General features: G+C 37.7%; 1 protein-coding gene across 3 annotated transcripts in view; it reads left to right on the forward strand.

Annotated features, from left to right (window-relative positions):
• Window positions 1–24,472, forward strand: part of CSNK2A2 (casein kinase 2 alpha 2) — a 38,433-nt gene that overhangs the window by 7,101 nt on the left and 6,860 nt on the right. For 2 of the 3 annotated variants that reach the window (XM_045504522.2, XM_010967258.3), the window contains exons 3-10: window positions 3,287–3,388; window positions 5,782–5,832; window positions 14,832–14,891; window positions 19,663–19,746; window positions 20,553–20,663; window positions 22,241–22,342; window positions 22,872–22,972; window positions 23,744–23,892. In XM_045504522.2, the coding sequence (XP_045360478.1) occupies window positions 3,287–3,388; window positions 5,782–5,832; window positions 14,832–14,891; window positions 19,663–19,746; window positions 20,553–20,663; window positions 22,241–22,342; window positions 22,872–22,972; window positions 23,744–23,892 (760 nt within the window). The remainder of the gene's footprint in view (window positions 1–3,286; window positions 3,389–5,781; window positions 5,833–14,831; window positions 14,892–19,662; window positions 19,747–20,552; window positions 20,664–22,240; window positions 22,343–22,871; window positions 22,973–23,743; window positions 23,893–24,472) is intronic. The other variant, XM_045504523.2, reaches the window with a different exon arrangement.

The raw sequence follows: 24,472 nt of genomic DNA on the forward strand, positions 1-24,472 counted from the left end.
GGGACTCTTCACTGTGGGCAGAAACCTGAAAAAAATGCTTTTTTTCTTTCTTTTCAGATCTCATGCACAGAAAATTTTAATGAGTGTTTTTTTCCCCATAAATATTGTCTCTAGGTGTGTGCCAAAATTCATTTATTATTGAAACTTATTTTAATACTTTAATTTCTTTTTTTAGCTTTTTACCATTTTATCTACTAGACTTTGTGTTTCTTTTTCCTTTTTTTGCTTTGTTAAACTGCTAAACTGATCCAGTTAGAATCAGGTAAATTCTCTGAACTGGAATAAATGAACCTTGGGTAGGAGAGAGGCTCTTTCTAATGTGCAGGGTGAAATAATGAGATTGTGATAGAAATGTATTCGCCACCTTCCTGGTGGTGAATGAGTGCAGACTCTGGGCTAGAGGGTCAAAGCATCCTTATTTCTGTAAAAATTCATGGTCTCTTTTCCTTTAAATGGCAAAGGTCCCTTATAAATCCTAACTTTTTCTCTTCAGTTACTATTTATAGAATTTAAATCATTGCTTTCACTTCCTGGGAGTTTATTGGTTTTTTAGCTTCTGGAGCATCTCTCAGGTTCAGCAGAGTAATCTTGAGGCTAAAGGAAGTTACCTGTAGCCTGGTTCCTATAGAGACTTGCTGCTCCTGCTTTGCAGAGGTGTGTCTTGAGCTGTGCCTTGAGCTGTGCATCACTTTCCTTTCTTACAGTCTCTTGGTCTTTTGTCAGTATATGAGGACTCCAGCTGCAGTATAACTCCATTGTGTGACTTCAGAATTACCGTGCTGTCCCCAGTCTCTGGTTCGAGAAGTTGTTGGACAGGTGACAATTCAGCAACAAAATATGCTTCACTTGCTCTCTAAGTTACCTTTAGACGTAATGAAAGATACGTTCATCTTAACTTAACTGGGTTGTCCAGGAACAGTGTGCCTGTCTGATCAGTTGCTGAATAGCAGGAGAACAAAGCAAGGCTTTATATGGGGCATTGTCATGAAAGCAACTTATTTAATGGTTTACCCCTGTGCTCACCCACTGTTAGAAGGAGAGGAGGGCTTTTGGTGAATATAGGCTGCTTCTGGCCGTGGTGTTTTTCTCCCTCTGTTACCAGTCCTAATCCCACAGATTTGTAGTTGCTTTCCAGTAGTGGATGAAAACTGGAATTTTCTTACATTGAATATACTGGTAGCATTAGTAAATTTTTAGATATAATACCCAGCTTTTGTTTTCCTTTTAACTTTTTCACAAAATTTCAGACTTACAGAAAAGGTGCAAAAATTCCCGTGTATGTTTCACTCAGATTTCTCAAGTATCAACATTTGTTTTTATCCTTCTCTCTCACACTGTCTCTTGTGTATACACACACACATAGATATGTATGTATATGCCTATATAACTATATTTTTTACATGTTTTAAGTGCTTGAGAGTAATTGCAGTCATCCCTGATTTCCTGTATTTTCTAAAATCAAGAACAATTTTTTTTACATAACTCACAGTGCCATGATCCAAAGTCAGAAATTAACATACAGTGCTGTTAGCTAATCTACAGCCCCCATTCTCATTTTTCAGTTGTCCTTACAGTGTTCTTTATCACAAAGGGAAACCTCAGATCATGCGGTACATTCAGTTTTCATATCTTTTTAATCTGGAGCAGTTGTTCAGTCTGTATGTTTCATGACATTGACATTTTTGAAGCTTATCGACTAAAATATTGTGATATGTCCTTCTCTGGCTGTTTTCTGATCAAGTTGTACTTTATTTTCAAGAGCTTTCTCTTCCCAAAGTACTGAGCTCTGTAATTATGAAAAAGGAAAATAAGGAGTAAAATTCCCAAGTGAAGATAGGGAAGAACCACAGTAGTGAGGTCTGTTCCGCTGAGAACCCTGACCAAGTGAAGTGGTCATGATTGTGGCAGCTGGCTTAAAAGAATGCAGCTAGATTCCAGAGCCTCAGTTGAGCACCTTGTTATAGGTGATGTAGGTGTTCTGTGTTTCATAATCTCTGTTTTGTTGTGTGTTCAAAGCTGTAGCTTGGTGACCAGCAAGAGATGATGGTTTCTCGAGCATATGCATGTGTTACGTCTCCCCTTCCCTCCCCACCAATGCACCATACACACAGACTTTTTTAATCTTGTTTCATGGCCAATCCATTGAACTCTTTTTGACTGTGCTAGTATAGCTAGTATAACACTGTGATGGAATACTCCTTTTCCTTAGTTACATTTCTCCCAAAGCCACACTTGGGAAGTAAAAGCACAGTGGCTGAGTGAGGCCGACAGAGTCAGACTGTGTAGATTTGAATCCTGCCTCCACTCTTTACTATTAGCTGTGCAATCTTGGGCAAATAGCTCAACTTGGCTGAGTCTTCATAGAAATTTTATGAGGATGAAATATGATTTATGACTAACTAAAAATTTGAAAATAATAAAGCTAGCATTTATTGATTGCTACTAAATGCCAGTCACTGTTTAAATACTTTATAAAATGTAATTGATTGTGATACTTACTTTTCTGGAACTACTTTTATTCTTCTGCAAATTCTTTAGCCCATTTAAGAGAAGAAATAATGTGTGCAAAGCTAGTGTTTCTCATTACGGTCTTCAGTTTTGCTATCAAGTAGGTTAAGAGGTTAGCAAGTAGCAGAGGTTTTTCAATCACTGCTGTATCAGAGATCAGTTTTCTCCTTTGCTGATCCATCATGTTTTTCTGTAGGAATGGGATCTGTTGGGAAGTTTTACTGGCTTTGTGCTGATTTCAGATTCTAGATGTTAAGGAAATGGGAGTGGTGACAGGAAATGGGAGCCAGCAGCTGGGAAACAAGTTTGTAACTTGATGTCAGTGAACTGGTCTTCCCTCCTAGAAGACAAAATTACATGCAACTCGTTGTAAGAGCAGGTGTCTCACCATTTTGTTTCAGTTTTTCTATTTGTGAGTGCGTGATAGACAGCTGTTCAGAGCTATAACAGTTTCCATTTGGCAGTTATCTAGTAAGCATTTTATTTTTAAAGTATGACATGGGTGTTCAAAAATTTTAAGTGCCCTAAATGTAACTACTTAAAGATCTGACACATAAGCTGTATGAGTCTGTGAATTATTTAACTTAATCTTAAAAGTTCTCATGGGCAGGCCCGTTTTTATCTCTCTTTTTTTTTTTCTCTCCTGATTTAGACATGCCCTTTAGCATAACACAGTGTGTGAGATAATGCAGTATCCATTTGATATAAACATGGTTTTAAAGTTTTATTTATTAACTTCAAAAGGAGTCTCACTTTTGATTACTTTTATGTATTTAAGCCAGTGAAGAAAAAGAAGATAAAACGAGAGGTTAAGATTCTGGAGAACCTTCGTGGTGGAACAAATATCATTAAGCTGATTGACACTGTGAAGGACCCTGTGGTAGGTGCCTGGTGGTTCTGAGAGTGAGTGAGTGAGTGAGTGTGTCACAGAATTTCAGAATATGAGAAACATCATTATAATCTACTGGGGATGATTGAGTTTGTCTTTACTACTGAATGGTTATGAAAACCAGAAAAAATCATAGCGGCCTAGTGATAAAATAGCCACCACCACTTTTTTGGAACCTAAAAGCACATGTAGAAAAAATTCCTGTCCCAGGTTTGTTACCTCATTATTTTGATATGGTCCGCAAACGTTTGCTGAATCTCTTTACGCCCCTGCTTCTTCCCCAATTTTGAAAGCTTATTACTGCCAATTAACATTATTTTACCTCACTAAGTAAGCCTGACATTTGAAAATCTGGGTTTACAGAAGGAAATATCAAGTGTTTCCTTGTGGACCCTTGCCATAGAGAGCTGAACAGACCACAGCCCCACAGACCCCTTGAAAGGCTGTCTTGCTATTTCTCATAGTGGTCTTTAATTCAGCATTCATCTTTAGGACTCACATTGTATTTGCAGATGTAACTTAAATATTTTTGTTAAAATGCTTGATTTTTAGCCATTTTAAATGTGCTGTTAATTTTGTTTTCTCTCCCTGAGGGGAGGAACTTAACCTCACGTGTTTATGATTAGCTGAGGGTTTTTTGGTACCATGCTTATAGCACATCCCATCCCATTTCTGTTCTTCACCTGTTCTACCTCAGATATTTCTCTGTTCTCCCATGATAGCTTTTTGTTTAAGAAATAGGTTTTTGTTTGTATCTGCTAAAGACATCCTTGTAATGTAGTAGCTAACATACATTGAAACTGTGTGCTAGGCACTATTCTCAATGTTTAACTGTATCACATTGTTTAATCCTCACAACAATCAGGTGGGGTAGGTACCATCATTGTCCATCCTGTCACATTGTACAGATAAGAAAACTGAAGTCTGCAGAAGTTATTTGCCCAAGATTACACAGTATCATTGAACTGAAGAATAAGGAAAGTTTTTCCTTTGGGATCCTGACAAGATTGAGAAGGATGATTGTAATCTAGATTGTCTAGTTGGCATTAAAAATATATCCCAGCCTTATAAGCTCAGATTGATTTTACAGTGATGACTAACTCTGAACTATATAATATTTGAAAATGGCCTGCATTGTGAAGCAGTATGTAGTTTTATACCTGGAACATCTTCATTTTGCTTTTTTTTTTTTTTAAGTTCCTAGAACTTAGTGATTCCTGTCTTACTATTTTGGTAATCCGTTATTTAAAGCATGTGTGTGTTTTACATGATATGTAATTCAAGTAAACTGAAGTGGATGGAAACCAACAGGGAACCTCTGTCCCATAACTTGTACGGGAACAGGCTTGCTCCCAGCCTGTAGACAGATCTGGTGGTCTTGATGAAGCCCTTTCAGTGTTGGGCTAGTGAGGAATCCCTGGACCAGGGCTGTTGCTTGTTCTGGCAAAGACCTGCATGCATGCATTGTAGCCTATTTCCTAGGTAACTTTCACCTGCTTCCTTGAGCAAAATTTTCCTAGCCATAAAGATTTCCAAGATGATTTTGTTACTTTCTATAACCTTTTAAGCCCCTGCTTTTCTCTCAATTTTGAAAGCTTATTCCACTGCCAATTAGCCTTATTTTACCTTACTTAAGTAAACCTGACATTTGAAAATCTGTATTTAAACAAGGAAATATTGAACATTTTGTTATTATTGCATTAAAGATCATAGTGCTTTCAAAATACTTGATTTTACATGAGTTTTTGAGGAATGCATCTTTGTAAAGTGAGACATTCTCTAATTGTCTCTAGCCAAGGCAAGGCAGTAATTTCACATTATAACTTAATAATAATCACAGATTTTTTTTTGATCCTGAAAAGACCTGTGATAAATTCCCAAGACCTCTGATAATTCTGTGAAATGCATCTGGCTTACTAAACCAAGATGAAAATGTATCACTCTTTCGTGGTTGGCAAACTGGAACACTGCAGAGTATAAATCTTCACATAATGTGCCAGGCACACTAACAAGTTGGTCAGAGGATATGTCTCTTTTAAAAAACAAAGCAAAACCTTTATTATGAAAAATTTCAACCATTTAAAAAAGTAAAATGAATAATACAATGAGTCTCCCTGCACACATCACCCAACTTGAGCTCAAGTTAATCAGCTTGTGGTCAGCGCTGTTCATCTGCACCCCACCCACTTCCCCACCGCCCACCATCCCCAGTTATTTTGAAGCAAGTTCCAAACAAAAAATTTCAGGAGGATACTTTCTTAATAGGCGTTCCCTGATGAGTGAATCTCTTTCATCTGAGTAGGGTTTGGGAATGGGCCAATATGATAGAAGCAAATTTGTTTATTTTTTGAATATTTATAAAGCATTGCTATTCTCTCTTGCAGTCAAAGACACCAGCTTTGGTATTTGAATATATCAATAATACAGATTTTAAGGTGCGTATGTACTTTTTCTTTGTGGCATGGGGTTAACGGGGAATGGGGATGTGGTAATAAGTACTGTTGATAGTCTAGAACACAAGGCGGGCAGGAAAGGTCATTGGTGAGAGCAGGAAGTAACAGATTGGATTCCTTACAGCATTAGTACAGGATGCAGAAAGCCGTTAGGTTCTTACATTTTTATCACCCTTTGCCTTGCTTACTCTGGGAATCGCTGCTGGTCTGGCTCTAAGTTAATGCGTCATCTATAGCACTCATGTTTTAGACAACATAGTTTTAGGTAGATGTTAACTCTACTTTTTATAGGAATCTTACATTCCTGATAGCAAATGGTAAATGGGTCCACAGCTTGTGTGAAAAAATGCAGTATAGTACATTGGATTCAAGCTGTCATCTAGATGATGTGTGTTGGTCAGGCACACTGTATACAAAGCAAATGATGCAGCATAACTGTGCTTTAGAAAAGCCCTATTTTGGGGTGTTTACATTTCTTATAATGCATGTTAATTTAGACTTTGAAGTGTTCTTCGAAAAGCATGGTCTTAAGCTGTTTTTTCATGAATATGTTTTTATTGTTCAAACACTGCAACCTTCTGATAAGGTTTTTGGGGCCAGACATACTGAACATGGTAGAGCATAATATGAAAACCAATATAAAAATAAATAGTCGTGTTGATTTTTATGGGCAGTTAGAGAACTTTTAGGTGATTATAATTCTCTATCAGTGAAAAAAAAGGCTTGTGGTTTTATTGTTATAGAAGGTATGGCAAAACCAACACAGCAGCTGAAAGACGCTGGTAACAGGAGTGATACTTTTGGGTGAAAATAAAAGAATCTTACTCTCACATTTACTTTTTATTAGGTAATCACTCTAAAATAAGGTTAGTGATAAGTAAGCAAAAGAGGATTGTATGACTTATAAAACAATAAGGAAGTTTTATATACAGTCATCCCTTGGTATCCACGGGGGATTAGGATACCCCCCAGGGATACCAAAATCTGAAGATGCTCAAGTCCCTTGTATAAAATGGCATGATATTTTCATATAACCTATGCATGTCCCATATGTTTTAAGTCATCTTTAGATTACTTATAATACCTAATACAATGTAAATGCTGTGTAAATAGTTGTAAATACAATGTAAATACTATGTAAATAGTTGCTGGAGCTTGGCAAATTCAATTTTCTGGATTTTTTTTTTCCCTGAATATTTTCTATCCGTGGCTGGTTGAATCCTTTAGATGTGGAGGGCCAGTTGTATAGCTTCTCCCATATGTAACAAATTTCCTTGTTGATGTGACTCCTTAAGGTGAAATCAATAGTGAATTCTAAAAGGTGGGATGTAAACTTTTCATTACCTAGCAGAGCAGTGCTTAGCTGCTAGACTACCGTGCTGATGCTTGTAGATGATTACGCTTCTGCTGTGCAAGATGTCCGTGGCTGGGAATGTGTGTGCATTTAAGAAGGCTTAGGGCTTTAATGAAACCAAACATTCTCTTAATGCAAAAGTTTAAAGCTGGTCTTAATGAGACTTCATAGTAAAATCCCTCAGTTTTCAATGCGTCTGCTTCCTTAATGAGTTTTTACCAATTATCTAGCCACACATGTAAAAATATTCACTTCAGCATTTTTGTATTTCTTAAATTGACAGCTGCTCTCTTGATTTAACAACATGCAGAAGATCAGTTTTTAATTCCTAGAGAAGTCTTCCTTCTTACAAAGGGGATGTTTTGATGTGGTACATTCTCTAGGAGCTTCCTTTAAAAGGGAAACTGATGCTTTTGGAGGCTTGCATATATGAAAACATCTTTATTCTATCCTTGCAATTAATATAATTACCATGGTATAGAATTCTAGGTTGTAATTAATAATTTCCTCAGAATTTTGAAGAGATTGTTCCACTACTACCACTGAAGCCATTCTGGTTTCATCTTGTGTGATCTGGTTTTTGTTTTTGGTTTTTCTTCTGAAAGCTTTTATGATTTTCTCTCCATTCTCAGTCTCTGAAATTTCACAGTGATGTGCTTTCGTATGGGTCGCTTTCATCTTTTGTCCTGGGGACTTACTGGGCTTTTTCAGTCTAGAAACCCATGTCCTTCCATTTGGAAAAATATTTTTAATGTTCTTTTATTTTCTTCTCTTTCTTTGTTCTCATTTTCTAGAACTCATTCAAAAGTTAGACTTCATATCTTAGAACTCTATTTTCTTCTCTGAATTTTTAAAGATAGTATCCTGTTCTTTTATGCTTTATGTAATATCTTCTATTTTCTCACTGAGAATATGTGGTCTTTTTCCCATTATGTTTTCTTCATTCCTTTTTCTCTTTTTCTTCTAAATTCCTTTTTTGGGGGGTGTTCTCTGTTTTTGCCTCTTACAGTTGTCTGAAATGTCATAGTTTTTATTAAATGTCTGCTCATACTTCAGAGTAATGAATTCAATGATTACTGATTGTCAGCTCCTATCTCGAGGATGCGAGTCTGGCTGCCAGCGTCTTAGTAACTTCTCAAGTTAAGGAGAGCTATGGGGAGTGTCATGTGGACTTTCACTTAATTCCCCCTTTTCAGTGTGGTGTTTTAAACTCATTTTCCTGTTTTCAGCTCAATCTCTGCCCTCTTTCGGGGATCCCTGGGGTCACTAATTCCTGAACCTTTCTGTAGTTCTTCAGTGTGAAGTGTTTGCTACTGGACCGCCTCTGTTGGCAGAATGTTAGCAGAATTCCCAGCTTTTGTGTGGTCTGCTAAGTCAACTGGACATCTGTTTTATAGCTTCAAAATTTGTTATTGCTTCCATTCTTTTAGTTATTGTGAGTTAATCCCCCCTTTTCCTCTTACTGTTATTTTAGAGGAGCTTTGGGAAGAAGCAGAGGTAGGATGGGTTTGTTCTGCCATGTTAAACTGGAGGTCCCTTTGACATGTTCAAGCCATGCCATTTTAGTAACTTAAAAGATCATTAAATATTAGGTAGCAGTTGTGTGCTTTGGAAGAACAGATCATGACAGAAAAATTATTTTCTTTTCCAGATGGTATAACAGGCCACAGGTGGGAAAATCAGTTGATTAAATGTCCAGTGTCCATTTTATTAGGAAAGTTTGTTTTTATTTTTTCTCATTTTACTGTTAAGTGTACTAATAGCTGGCTTTTAGATATCCAGAGGTTTGTCCATTTTTTTTAAATTTTTAATTTTATTTTTTATTGAGGGGGAGGTCATTAGGTCTATCTATTATTAGTTTTTTTTTTTTTTAAATGGAGGTACTGGGAATTGAACCCAGGACCTTGTGCATGCTAAGCATGTGCTCTATCACTTGAACTATACCTTCCCCCCATCCCTGGTTTAAATATCAGGGGTGAATCAACAGTGATACAGCCTGCAGCCCATTCTTTTCAGTATTTTTTATGAATACAATTGATAATAAATTTTGATCTTTGATTTCCTTTTATTGTAGAACCTTTCTGGTTTTGGTATCAGGCTTATACTAACTTCATAACATAAACTAGATAGCTTTTCCTTTCTGTTCTCTGAAAGTTTACATGAAATAGAAATTATCTAGGTAGGTGTCTTTTGGGGTGGGGAGAGGAGACTTTGGACTAAACTTTCCTTTTTAAAACATAATATTGGCTAAAGTTTTATCCCAGCTTTCTATCTCTTCCAAGTCTGTTTAGATAATATCTATTTCTAAAGTTGTCTACTTTTGATTATATTTTCATAAAGTTAATAGAATTCTCTTAGGACTTAAAAACATAATGCATCTGTAATTTATGCTTTCCTTTACGTTTGTAACATTACTTGTACCTTTGCTGTGTTTTCTCCCTCTTTTTAAAAAAATCAGCGTTGCTAGAATTCTCTTATTCATACCTTCAAAAGAACCAGCTTTTGGTTTTGTTGCTCAGATAGTTTTTGTTAGTTTTTCTATTTCATTCAGTTTCTGCTCCTATCTTAATTATTTTCTTCCATCTCTCCTTTCTTCCTTTTTTTTTTTTTAACTGGAGTTACTGGGGATTGAACCCAGGACCCTCGTGCATGGCAAGCATGTGCTTTTCCACTGAGCTGTATACCCTCTCCCCTTCCTTCTTTCTTCTTTCTTGAGTTTTCACTGTTTTTCCTACTAACTTCTCAAGTTGAAGTCAACTCACTTGATTTGTTTCTTTCTTTCTTGATCGGTAGTAAGTGTTACGTCTGTACAACCCCAGGAACCATTTTAGCTACATTCCATGATTATGGAACTCCTGTTTAGTTTTCAACCCACTGAATATTGGGAGGAATAGCACAGTTGATACCCTTAAATTACTCACCTAGGTTTACCAGTTGTTAATACTGTTTGCCACATTTGCAGTTATTTCTCTCTCCTCCACCCTCCCCTCTTTATCTCTGTCTCTATCTGTTGAAGTCATCATAAAGTAAGTTGTAGACATCATGATACTTCATTTTTAAATATGCTAGCACTGGAACTAGGTAGGATATTTTCTTAATATAACTTAACTTAATATAACATAACTACAATACTATTGGTATACTTAATTTAATATTTATACAATAATGCCATCTAATATACCATACAGAGTTTAAATTCAAAAGTTTCCCAGTAGTTATTATCCTAGGAATGGCCTTCATAGCTGTATGTTTGTGAATATATATCCAGGATCTACTTGGTTTTTTTTAAAAAATGATTCTTCTATTTTGTTGGTTCCTAATTTGATTGCACTGTGGCCAGAGAACATGATCTGTATGTATATAATGTTGATTATTTGGAACTTGTTGATGGTTGCTTTGTGACTTTGGTACATAGTCATATTTTTTATATTGTTAATTTAGTTCAGATCTTTTATGGCCTTGCTGATTTTTTTTCCTTGATACTTTATTTTATGATAGAGGTACTAGTTTGATCAATTTCTCCTTGAAATCAACAGTTAAGCTTCATATATGTCAAAGTGATAATAAAAGATACGTGGTGATACTTAGAACAAAAGACAAAGCCAATTTCTAAAAGTTGGGATGAATAGTTACAGAAAACTCTCAAACTCAAAATTATCCCAAGGAGGTTCAGATACTGTTTTGAGGTAGAAAGAGTTTTCGTTGAGACATGCTTCTCAGTTTTCTATGCCTTTGGAAGAGTATAAATAAAAATGAATATACAGTTTAAGTAAAATATATCATGTGGGCATTTTAAAGATTAATGAGACATCCCAAATGGGCCCCATCCTAAGAAGACGGTAGACCTATATTGATCTGTGGAAAATTTCATATCACTCCTAGAGGAGGCCTTGAACTCCTGATGTTTTGAGGTCTTGTTCATGTTGCTAGAGTTTGATGTGGAGAGGATGAGTTCACAGTCTCAAGTTTCCTTAATTGGGGGAACAAAATCTACTTTTATTATTATTGGTCACTGACATTATTTTGTCATCTTTGTAAGACATTTTCATGTGATTTGTAGTAACTTTGATGTACTTGATTAATGATTTGTTCTGCTTCCTTAAATTTCTAAAAATGTTTCCCTTGGTCTCATTCTGAATCTTGGGGTTATGTGTAAATAGTGGCAAAATGGGTGCCACCTTTCACTTTTACTTTATATCACACTTCCCCCACTTTGTCTTCTCCCTACACGGGGACCACTGGGGTTTATGGACATAGACCAAGCTGTGTATGTCAGGGAATGTGCAAGCTGTGTGTTCAGGGTGAAAGTTCGCTGTGTTGGTAATTCCCATATCTGGCTGGGAACCTTCTTAAAGTGAGAAGCCCTCCTGAATGACAGTCACTGGGGCTGGGGCCTTGCAGCCATTCCATTCTGCATGTTGGTTTTTGACCAAGTAGGCCCTGATTTTCTTGATCAAATTGTATTTTTTGCATTCTTCTCCCCAGACTTTCTGAGGTTAATAAAGGTCTCAGGAGATTTCCACCTTGGGTTCTTTGAATAGTTCTGGAGTATAACTGATTTCTAGGGAAATGCCAGTATATTTGAGGCTTTGGACCCAAACTAGGATTGGTGAATAGTTTCTTCCTCAGCACCTTTGTAGTCTTCCGGGAAGCATAGGCTTGTTTTGTTTTTGGTAAGTCACTTACTTTATGAAAATGTAAGTAAAACTAACTTCCTGGCAGCGTTTTGCCATTGGTTGGTTAATGATGTCCATGTACCTGACTAAGAATAATGGAGGAGAAGTGTAGTTCTTGTGAAATTTCCCTTTCTAATGTGTTGTTGACTCATTACTTCTGTTTCTTGGAAAGGTATCAATTTTGTTTCATTGACTGGTGAAGATCATCAAAGACAAATATTTGTTGACTGTCTTCTGTGTGCAAGCAGAGGATCACGCCACGTGTGGTGTAGGGTATATAAAACATAGGCTGTTCTGCTGTGTGAGGACTTAGAATATGGACTGGGTTGTACGGTGGGCCCTTGACATACTTGGGGGAGGGAAGGTTCAGAGATCTTGAATCACCAAATTGGTGACTGCCACCAGTCACATCACTCATTCCTCCCCATCATGCATATGCCACAATGTGCAAGGATGCTGGCATGGGACTCTTAGGATGTGGACGAGGTGAAGAAGCCCTTTGTTGTTTCCAGCGGAGTGAGAAATTATCTTGATAACTTCAGGTCACTGCCAGTACCTGAGTGAGAAATGTTAACTCTGGGCATGCTGCTGCTGTTGGCGTCCTGTGGGCTCCCCAGAGGACAGTAAACATCATGGGGGCTCAGAGAGGGAAGAGACCACTGTCAGCTCTGTAGAACCCTGATGGGATGGGATGCTAAGGGGGAGGGGCAGGTATTCTAGGTTTTGGAGAGGGAAGAATGGAAGTGGCACACACAGGTTTGTTTGGTCAGGGTGGGGATCTCCTGGGGGTTGCAGTGGAGAAGGAGCTACAGAGTTAGGGGAATCCGGACTGGACCCTGGCGAGGCCTGACTTCCAGGCCCCAGTGGTCAGATGTTACAGGTATAGTTGGTCTCCTACCCAGAGCTCCTGAAAAGTGAGAGTGAATGTCAGCCTGTCGCTTAGGTCTTTATAATGTATTAGGCCTAAAAGCTATAGTCAGCTAGGGTTTTTTGTATTACATAAAATTGATATTGGTTGGAGTAGCCAGAAATACTATGTTAGCAGTCCAAGGCAATTTTTATGCCTTACACTGTTCACATGGGTGCTTGGTATAGATACCACGTGATATGAGAGGAAAGCCTCCCACAGATAGAAATCCAAATAATTAAATAGCCCATATCTGTTTTTCGGAAATAAAATATTCTAGCCCTTTAGGGTTTAGAAAATGTCCTTTTCACTTTCATGGCCTGTTTATTGACTTGAGGTTCAACTTGGCCCAGTCTCTGGGAATGATCTCCTTAACTGTCAGAGGAAAAGCTGATTTGGCATCCAAAGAGATGGTATCTTCAGCCTGTGTCTCCATACAGGCTGTTCATGTGCTGGCTGAGAAGCCTTTCTTGCTGTTCAGAGCTGAGGGAGAACAAAACACTTGGGTGTTTAGCTGTTAGGTGATTGAGTCTCCTGAGCAGAAGTGGTGGCGTGTTTGCTGTTGGGCCTGAATGTGATTCTTTCCCAACCAGGGTCAGCCTCCAGTAGTGGAGCAGCTCAAGGCACCACCAGTGTACTGGAAAGTATGTTTTCATTCCCTGTAGTGCCCTTAGCTAGGCACTGCCTGAGATTCATGAAATCAGATCTTAGTAAATGGAATTTTGAGAAAGAGGCAAAGTCCTGGTGATAGAAAGTGTTAGGTTCTTGGCAAACCTGTTATTTTTCCTAAAAAAATTTTTTTGAACAGGTAATATCTTTACATAGATCTAAAATATAAAATAGTACGCAGTAAAAAGTCTCCTTATTCCTGTGTCCAACTGTCCATCCTCTAGACATATGTGCACAAAACCACTTTTCATTAATCTCTTACATCATTCTTCCAGATACAAACAAATATGCATGTAAAGTTTTAAGTTTCCCCTCCTTTTACACAGATTGTTTATGCTGTTTTGTGCACCTTGGAAAGATTCCCCACGTGGTTTGAGTCTTCCAGTAAAGAGAGAAACAAAATAAGTTTGATAAAGGTGTGCAAATTAATTTTATAGAAGGTACTATTTGACTGGTGGGGAAAGATTTGCTTGGAATTGATTATCAAAAATAATAGTATAGTTTCTGATAAGGGTTTGTGATAATTTAAATGAACCTGGATGTGTAAATTCTGCTGTCTCTCTTAGAAATTGGAATTTAAAAACTCCCATCGGATGGGTCTTTGGATTATCAATTATGAATACTTTCATTTGTATGTCAGTTTGGTCTTGAATCATTTTCAGTACCTGTATCTTTTCCTTCCCTACTTTCTTCCTTTTCTATATTTTCTTTTCTTTATTTTTTTAAACATCTCACCCCACCACTCCTTTTTTCCCCTCTACAACATTTTACTTCTTTAGTTCCCATCAGTTATTGCCTATGAGGTGTTCTTTTTTTCCAGCCTGCAGTTCGTTTTGGGAATGGAAGGTACAGATTTTTTTAGTCTCTTGCCATCTCCAAATGCTATAGCAGTTCATTTCCTTCATGTTTCACAAGCAGACTGTTTTGTCACTATTTTACCATGTGGGCTGATGAAATTTTTCAAGTTCCGCTGTCCACTCAGAAGTCAGTTATCTAAACCATGGTGCTGCAATGGGTTTAGTTTGTTTGAAGTGCGGTAAAAATACGAGGTCAGTTGGACAACTTGGACTTCATCTCCATAATAATGTAATTGTGGTGTTGAAATCATAGAGCATTACATGAGTTTTTGAAAGATCCATGTTGGTATAGATGTTTTTTTTTCCCCTTGGAATTCCTCTTTTTTTTTCTTCTGAAGACTGAAGTATTAGCGCCTTGTCTTATGTTTTTATCCCTATTTGTTCCAAATCAGGTAGTAAAATGCTCTGGGATTCTTGAGTGACTTAAGCACTAAGTTTATGGAGAAAAATGACCAACTTTGGGATGACAAGATACAACAAGACTAAATAAACTTTCTGTTTTCTAAAATCTGTTTCAGCAACTGTACCAGATCCTGACAGACTTTGATATCCGGTTTTATATGTATGAACTACTTAAAGTAAGTGACATTCTTAAACAGTGAATTTTTTCAGGCTTATTCATTAAAGGAGAAGTTTTTGAGAGGACAAAGAGACCTCAGGAATATTTTTTGATACCCAGAGAATTTATAGTGTTTTTTGTTTGTTTGTTTTGTTTGTTTGTTTTTTAACTTATTTTGAGGTCTCCATCAGGGGATCTTTACATAGAAATTTTCCAGTGGAACTGAAAATGGTCAAGTTAGGGGTACTGGGGACATTATACCAGAGGTTAGAACCTCACTCTTCATAACTCCTGTTGGTACTTGGATTTTTTTTTTCCTGCTTAATTTATACTTACTATTAGTTTTCATTGCATAGCAGATCACCCCCTAACTTAATGACTTTTTAAAATGATCTATTAATTCTCATAATTCAGTGGGTTGAATGGATGAGTCTTTTGGTTTGAGTCCACTTGACTGGGGCAAGATGGTCCAATTCACATATCTACGATGGCAGCTGTAATAGCTGAGGTCTCATTCTCCAGGAGGTTATCCTGGGCTGCTTCCTGTGGTGGTCTTGAGGGTCCTGACAGCAAAAGAGGGAAACCTCGACATGTATGCACTTTTCAAGATTCTGCTGTGTCATGTTTGCTAATGCCTTGTTGGCAAAAGCAAACCACATGACCAAACCTAGATTCAGGGGGTTGGAGAGGTAGATTCCACCTCTGGTTGAGCAAAGCATTGAAGTCACATCATGGAAGGACATGCATTCAGGGATGGCAGGCATTTTGCAGCCATCCTTTTCTTCCCCTGTCTCGTTGAGACAACATACCCTTTAGCCTACCTATTTAGCCCTGGCTGGTTAACCTTAACATGCAGGGAGAGGTGATAGGTGGACCTTCTTGGAGACTTACTAATCCCAAGACTGAAATTTTCAAGCATTATTGATAAATAGAGGAAAGATCTTTTTTAGTTTGTCTAGGTAAACACTTAAGAATTCTGAAAAGATTTGTAAAATAGAATAGACCAATTTTTTTTAGGGTCATGGATCACCAAAAGTGTAATGATAGCTATGAACTCTCCCCAAAAATGCATATGAAAATATACATACAGCATTATGTACAGCTTTAGAGTGAAACATGTGGATCTCAATATAAGAAACTCTGGAAGAATATAGAGGAGACTAAGGTATTGGCATTATTGATGAAAATTGCCAGGATGGAGTTTTGATGGGATTGTGAACAGTTGCTGGAACAAAATACCAAGTTAAATTAAGGCTAAAGCTTTTGGAAATGGGGATTTGAAGAACTAGCTCTTTGAAGTAAACATGTTCTTTTTACAAGCACTTGCACAAACCACTTATCATTAGAGCCATAGTGGTGGGTTTAAGGGTTCACTCTTATGGCTCACGGGTCTTTCTTTTGTCAATAAGCAAAATGATGAAGAAGGTAGAGCTTGATCTATCCCATCTTTCTCCATCTCTTCTCCGGGCTAGAATTGGAGGACTCGGTGGGACAGGGGTGTGCAGTGCTATGGCCCTGTGAACTGTCAGGCTAGCCTTTTTCCTAGAGGTGCTTCTCAGAAAACCCCAGGCATTCACTCCATGAAAGCTGCAATCCAGATCTCTTACAGGGTTGTTTTTGTTTGTTTGTTTTTGTGGGGGTGGGCATAGTGATAGGTTTGGTTGGGTTTTTTGTTTTGTTTTTGTTTTGGGTTTTTTTTTTTTTTAAGTAAGGATTAAGATTTTGTGGTTAGCTAGCACACTAAAGGTAATATTTATAACCTAGTGCAATTGTCCTTTGATCAGGTAACAGCATCCCAGTGATGCAGGTCTTCAGGCTAGTCATTCCGATGGCACGCAGTATCTGATGTTCCCTCTGCCTTCCGGGGGTAGCAGCTAGGGATAAGGGCATACTTTCTGCTAATGAGACTTAGAACCCCAGATGAAACTTGAAAAACCTCCTTCATGCTTAATAGTCAGAAACTATCAGCTTTTAAAAATGAAATAATTCCCCAAGGAATTTAAAAGCAGTCAGTAATTCCACAGGGAATCATCTTGACTAGTGAACTTGGCAGAAGAATTAATTCCCTTACTGTATCTGTTCAGCCTTTGCTTTCATCAGGTATTTTTCACACCCCAGGTACTGTGGTTTTAATTACTTTATTCCTTTGGGCAAAGACAGGGCAAAATAATAAAATCAACACTTGCTAAATTTTCTCCTGGAAAAGGGAAGAAAAACAGGATTGGGGAAGAGGAAATACTTAACATCATTAAAAATGTAGAAGAAACTAAGTCTGAGGGCATCAGAGTGATTGCATGGTGACTTGCTGAGGCTTCCCACCAGGTGTGAGCTCCTGATTCAGATTTAGGGAGGTCTGTCCTCAGGAGCCCTGGTTTCCTAAGGTACTGCCACAAAGCCACTGTGGAGTCTTGCTACAAGTGTTGGTGTAAAACAAGACAGAGAAAAATTAAACTGAAGTAGAACCTACATAGATGAAATGAGTAGATCTAAGAGTACAGTTTTCTGGATTTTACATAAATGTGAAACCTTCATCCACATCTACATAAAACTATGCTGTCCAATATAGTAGCTGCTACGCAAAGGTAGCTATTTAAGTTAAAAATTAAAAATTCACTTCCTTAGTCACACTAGTCATATTTCAAGCATTCAGTGGCCTCATGTGGCTAATGGTTACCATACAGGACAGTGCAGATATAGAATATTTCTCTCCTTGCATAGATTATATTCTCATCTCTACCATCATAGTTTAGTTTTGCCTGTTCTTGACCTTGATGTAAAAAGCATCATACAGGGTATACTCTATGGTATCTGGGGAAGGCAAAGTGTGCCTGTTCTTAGAATGAGGTCCTTAGGACCATCCTCTAGTTTGTGTATTCCCTCCCATGTAAAGATGCCTAGTAGAGTGTCCTTGCTAGTCTAGTCCGTTGAGTCTCAACCAGGTTAACTTTGTCTCCCAGGGGACTTTGGCAATGTTTGGAGTCACTTTCAGTTGTCACAATTGGAGGGGTGCTACTGGCATCTCGTGGGTAGAGGCCAGGGGTTTTGCTAAATATCCTACAGTGTGCAGGAACACTCCCCACAACAAAGAATTATCTAGTCCAAAATGTCAACTGTGCCAACGGTGAGAAACCCTAATCTTGTCCCTCTTACAAGAGTACTCAGTGCCAAGCACATCATAGATACCATAAGATTATGGATTGATAGCATCATTACTCAAGGAGTATATTATGGGACTCGTGTTGACGTCAAGAGCTTTTTAAGATAAGACAAAGCAACCAACATTGAAGTTTATGGAAATAGTTACTGTGTTGGAAAAGGGAGATTTAGGAGCAAATTTTTATATTACATAAAACAAAAAATAGACTTAACCCAAATAAGAAATGGGTGAAAATTTTGAATCAACATTTGTCCAAAGGAGATAAAGGCTAGCCCCAAAGCATATTAAAAGATGTTTAATTTGATCACTAATTAGAGAAATGCAGTTTAAAACCACAATGAGATACCTCTTCAGATCCACTGGAACAGCTGTAATCAAAGAAATAAATAAGAGCAAGTGCTGACGAGAATGTAGAGAAATTGGAACCCTCATATGTTGTTGACAAGATTGTAAAATGGTTCAGCCACTTTGGAAAACAATTAGGCAGATTTTTCAAAAGTTTAATGTAAACTTACATACAACCCAACACTTTCACCCTTAGGAATTTACCCAAAAGAAAGAAAAAAAATATGTCCTCTCAAAGATTTGTAAGCAGCATTTATAGATAACATTAGTCATAATAGACAAAAGTTAAGACAACCCAAATGTCTATCAACTAATATATACAATGAAATACTGCTCAGCAAGGAAAAAAGTAACATGGATGAATCTTAGAAACATTGTGCTGAGTGAAAGAAGATAAAGTACTATATGTTGTGTTATTTCATTTTATGAGTGTTCAGAAAAGGCATATCTGTAGCATTAGGTGGTAGATGAGTAGCTGGGAGGAGAGGGGAGGGAAGGAGGAAGTAGGAGGTAGATGGAGTGGGACTGACTGCAGGCAAGCCCAGCCTAAGGGAAATTCTTGGGATAATGGAAAAGTTCTAAAGCTGAATTGTGGTAATGGCGGCACAACTTGAGAAGTTTACTTAAAAAATCATTGACTTGTAAACTTAAAAATCTTAGCTGCATGCCAACAATCTTATAGGAAGTAATTTTCTCTCTTAGAGTAATAACATAATCATGATTCTTAAAGACCAGCTGGCTCAGGGATTGTTTTTAAAGAAAATACTAATATTAGAATGCAAGTAAATCTAGAAAACCCAGAGACACTTACCTGAAAGACAAGCCACATTGACAGATATATTTGGATGTCATTCTTCATGTCCACGTGGACCCTTACATGTTATTTGAACAACTATAAGAAGTGACTCCAGTGAGGTTCCTAGATCTGGTTTTAAACACATCTGCAGATTAATGTATGATTTCTAAATCCAGGTGGCTGAGACACTGCCACCAGGGACAGGTAGAAGAGTACCTTAAGAAGTATATCATGCCCCTTTTTAAGAAACCTTCATCATAGCCCTTGACGTCCTCTCCATAGCCCTCTTTCTACCAGCTGCCAGCATCGTGTGCTCAGAGAGCTAGGGGTGCCTTCTGAACATGTTTTTTTCTCTTTTTTTACAGACACTAAACTGCCCCTGGGAGACTGTATTCAAATCAAGCTGTCACAAACAAATAATAAGAATATGTTTACATTGCAGGGGGTGGTAGAGGGTTTGCTTACTTTTCTCTGTGCTTTCTTATCTAATAGGCTCTGGATTACTGCCACAGCAAGGGAATCATGCACAGGGATGTGAAACCTCACAATGTCATGATAGATCACCAACAGAAAAAGGTACCATTACAGCCAGGCAGCCACAAGCCTTTCATTGGAAGGCTTAGGGCCAGTCAAAACTCTGACCAGTACTAGGTGATTTCTGAAGACTCGTTCTCTTTTCTTTGGCAGACTTGTGATAATAGTATTTCTCCAGTCTCCAGTGTTGGTTTCTACTATACATAAGCGTAGTACACAAGGAAAGTAGACAGCTAACCCTAACTGTAGTCACTTGTTTACTTCGGTCATGTTTTTCTGGAGGGCCTCAAGAAAGAAACTACAGTTGATGGTTTTTACTTCCTTTCTTAATGACCCTCAGACTAATCTGCCTGGCCTTACAAGTACACTGAGTCCTTCCTATTTTCAGTATCCAATTCTGGTTGTCCCTGACTGGTGAGTAAATGAATCAACTAGTGTTTGATTAATGGAAGGCTAGAGCAGCACTTCAATCCAGGAGTGGGCGTATGTCCCCAACCCTTCCGTTATGACTAGAGCTTATAGTAAGAACTCTCAGTAATGGGCGGATGTGTTAACACATGAAGCTGGTATGGAGGCAGAAAAAATGCTTAAGCTCTATTGATCTAGAGAGAGTGGTAAGCCAGGATAATTTAAATTTGAAAAAGAAAAAAGCAGCAGCAAATAAGATTCTGAGTGCTCTGCTCTAGAAATGACCTCTTATGCAGTTGCAAGTATAGATTTTAGCCAGTGCACTTGCTGACATTTTCTATATGGTCAAATAATTGTTTTCTAATATACGTGGCCTTGTTGTAAGGCACAGGCATCGAGAAACACTCCTTTCACATGTTTTATTTCTGTCATATTTATAGCTGCGACTGATAGACTGGGGTCTGGCAGAGTTCTATCACCCTGCTCAGGAGTACAATGTCCGCGTAGCCTCGAGGTACTTCAAGGGACCAGAGCTCCTTGTGGACTATCAGGTAAGATGGCTAGTGAAGCACCTCTGGATTCTTTTTATATTTCCTTAGGGCTTTGCCTGAGGTATTTTGGTTTTTTCTTTTTTTAGTTGAAGTATAGTTGATTTACAATGTTGTGTTAGTTTCTAATTTACAGCATAGTGATTCAGGTTTATATATATATATATATATATATATATATATATATATATTTCCTTTTTCATGTTCTTTTTCATTATAGGTAATAATAAGCTGTTGAGTATAATTCCCTGTGCTCTACAGTAGGACCTTGTTATTTATTTTGTATATATTAATTTATATCTGCTAATCCCAAACTCCTGATTTATCCCTCCCCCCCTTCCCACTTTGGTAACCATTGTTTTCTGTAAGTCTGTGAGTCTGTTTCTGGTTTGTAAATAAGTTCATCTGTGTTTTTCTTTTTTAGATTCCAAATATAGGTGACATCATATGATATTTGTCTTTCTCTGTCTGACTTACTTAGTATGATCATTTCTAGGTCCATCCATGTTGCTGCAAATGGCATTATTTCATTCTTTTTTATGGCTGAGTAGTAAATTGGGTATATATACCACAACTTCTTTATGTAGTCATTTGTCGATGGACATTAGGTTGCTTCCATGTTTTGGCTGTTGGGAGTAGTGCTGCTATGAACATTGAGGTGCATGTATTTTTTTTGAATTAGAGTTTTCTCCAGATATATGCCCAGGAGTGGGATTGCTGGATCATATGGTAACTATTTTTAGGTTTTTAAGGAATAGCCATACTGTTTTCCATTGGGGCTTCACCAAATTACACTCCCACCAACAGAATAGGAGGATTCCCTTTTTTCTGCATCCTTTCCAGCATTTATTGTTTCTGGACTTTTTAATAATGATGGCCATTCTGACCGGTGTAAAGTGATAACCTCATTGTAGTTTTAATTTGCATTTCTCCGCTAATTAGTGATATTGAGCATTTCTTCATGTGCCTATTGGTCATCTGTATGTCTTCATTGGAGAAGTGTCTGTTTAGGTCTTCTGCCCATTTTTTGATTGCTAATTTTGTTGTTGTTATTGAGTTGTATGAGCTGTTTGTATATTCTGGGAGTTAAGCCCTTGTCAGTCCCATTGTTTGCAAATATTTTCTCCCAGTAGGTAGGTTGTCTTTCTGTTTTGGTTATGTTTTTGTTTGCTGTGCAGAAGCTTTTAAGTTTAATTAGATCCTATTTGTTTATTTTTGCTTTTATATCTGTTGCCTTGGTAGACTGACCTAGGAAGACATTGCAACGATTTATGTCAGAGAATGTTTTGCCTTTTTCTGTTCTAGGAGATTTATGGTGTCCTGTCTTATGTTTAAGTCTTTAAGCCATTTTATTTAAAAAGCCTGGTTTTTATTTAGTTGATTTGGATTTGGATATATTCAAAATCCAGTCTATTCTACTGCAAAATGATTAATTACAGATTTTTCTCAGCCTTTTTTTTTTTTTTTTTTTGACTTTGAATTTAAAAATATCTACAAAGGTCAACTAAAGACTAGAAACTCAGATCAGAAAAATGGCATTTGTAACATCCTTGACTGACTGGTTGTCTTTATTTCCTCAGATGTATGATTATAGCTTGGACATGTGGAGTTTGGGCTGTATGTTAGCGAGCATGATCTTTCGAAAGGAGCCCTTCTTTCATGGACAGGATAACTATGACCAGGTAAGCAAGCACTGTCTGGATCCTATCTACTTTGGGGCAGATGCCAAGAAAATAGCATCTTGATAAGGGATGCTGTCCTTGAGGCACTAAAAATCACTCTGTGTCTGCATATGAGCTTTTCTTCAGGGTAAAAAATTTCACAAAATCTTGTCTGTGGTTAGCCAATCTCCAAAGATAGAGACAGATAGTACTGTGTTATGCCCAACTTCCAAAGTGAGTTTATGAAGTCATGTACCTCCTTGTCTAATAAAACAGGATTCTGGTCATTAGATTTTATGCCCCCATAATCATCAGCTTCTAGAAGATTATTGTCATAAGTTGTGTTACCATTTTAAAGGCATTTTGGAAATTTGCATTCATGTAAACTTCCTATCTGTGGTTTGCTGCCTGTCTGCCCCAGGCTTGGATCTGTATCTAGTCCCTGGAGATTTAGTGATGTGGAAGTCTCCTAATTTCTTGATCCAGCATCCCCGTGGGCTTGCAGTGAGTTCTGTGCTCAGTGATTTGGTCAGTTTGTTTTGTGTTTCAGCTTGTTCGCATTGCAAAGGTTCTGGGTACAGACGAGCTGTATGGGTATCTGAAGAAGTATCACATAGACCTAGATCCGCACTTCAACGATATCCTGGGACAGTAAGTAAGAGAGAGAAAGAAAGAGGGTTTTAACTTACCCATATCAGAAGTGGAAAGGTTAGCCAAAATCACTTTTTAAAGCTCTTTCCCCTTTCTGCTCATACCAGAATTGAAATACTCTTTTTTCCCCATCTGTATTTTTTTTTATCTTATCATGAGATAATTGGGCATTGTTTACATGTGTCTTCTAATCATTTTACTTCTGTAAGAAATAACCTGTTTATCGGTAGAAAATGAGAGACAATCATGTAACAGAAAAAAGCTTTCTGGACAGCATATGCTTATTTTAATGAAAAATCTTAGAAAGCTGTGATTCTTCTTTGAATAAGAGATTTATAGTTTTTTCTTGTTCTGTGTAATGGATTTTGAATAAGGGAGCAAATTTTAAAGCACATTTTTCAGATACAGTACAGTAGTGTTGAAAAGTAAATGTGTGGACAACTTTCACCATTTCCATCTCCATGCTTCACCCAGAATTGACTAAAAGCCTGGAGCGTTATCTAGAAATTACCTAGAAAATTATCTAGAGAGGTTCCACAAAGTCCTAAATCAGATGTAGAAGTTGTAATCAATTCTATTTATCAGTCGGCACTGTTTTGTTTAAGGATGCTATAATCATAACTGGGGAGTGAGGCAGGTACTGGTAAGAATGAGATTTAATGAGCTTGTAATCAGCACAGTGTTTTAAGACATTGTTGGCTTTAGCCCTAATATGTAAGGATTCTTGTTTAACTTAACCTCAGGACACTAATGCTTTCCTCTTTTTGTCAGACATTCACGGAAACGCTGGGAAAACTTTATCCATAGTGAGAACAGGCATCTCGTCAGCCCCGAGGCCCTAGATCTTCTGGACAAACTTCTGCGATATGACCATCAACAGAGACTGACTGCCAAAGAGGCCATGGAGCACCCGTACTTCTGTGAGTCTCCGGGGCCTGATTGTCAAAGGGAAATTCTTCCACCCTTTATCACTGAGGACAGTCAGGATAATTCTGAGTGTTTGGATGACTCGTCCTTGGGATTTGGTCTCATTAGTTCTAGGCTGTTGAGAACTCTGCAGATCTGCTTCTTGATGCCCAAAGATGTTTGCTTGTTCCCCACTGTAGCTCCCTTGAGTCTGGCCTGTTTGTTGCCCTTGACCCTGAGTTGATGGATCACAAGTATCTAAAATTTTGTTTTCAAATATATACATTTGTGTGGAAATCTAATCAAAGGTTTTTCCCCCTCAGAAAAAATAAGTGATTAGTTGGAAGTAATAAGATGACCATAGTGTATTTTTAAAGAAGGAAGTAAGTTAAATAAAAAGAAAGAATTTGAGGAAAGGAAAGCAAGTATGGAAAGATCTCACTAAAATCCTCTCTGAATTACCAACTTCTTAGGTGTTTCACTTCACAGGATGTGTATATATTCAGTTTATGTGGTTGCGTATCTGTCTGTGTGCATATAGTTTTCCCTGCTGATAAAGTGTGTCTCAGACTTTCCTCTTATTTCAGGCAACAT

This window comes from Camelus bactrianus, chromosome 9 (assembly GCF_048773025.1).
Source record: "Camelus bactrianus isolate YW-2024 breed Bactrian camel chromosome 9, ASM4877302v1, whole genome shotgun sequence".
In the NCBI taxonomy this organism is placed as follows: Eukaryota; Metazoa; Chordata; class Mammalia; order Artiodactyla; family Camelidae; genus Camelus; species Camelus bactrianus.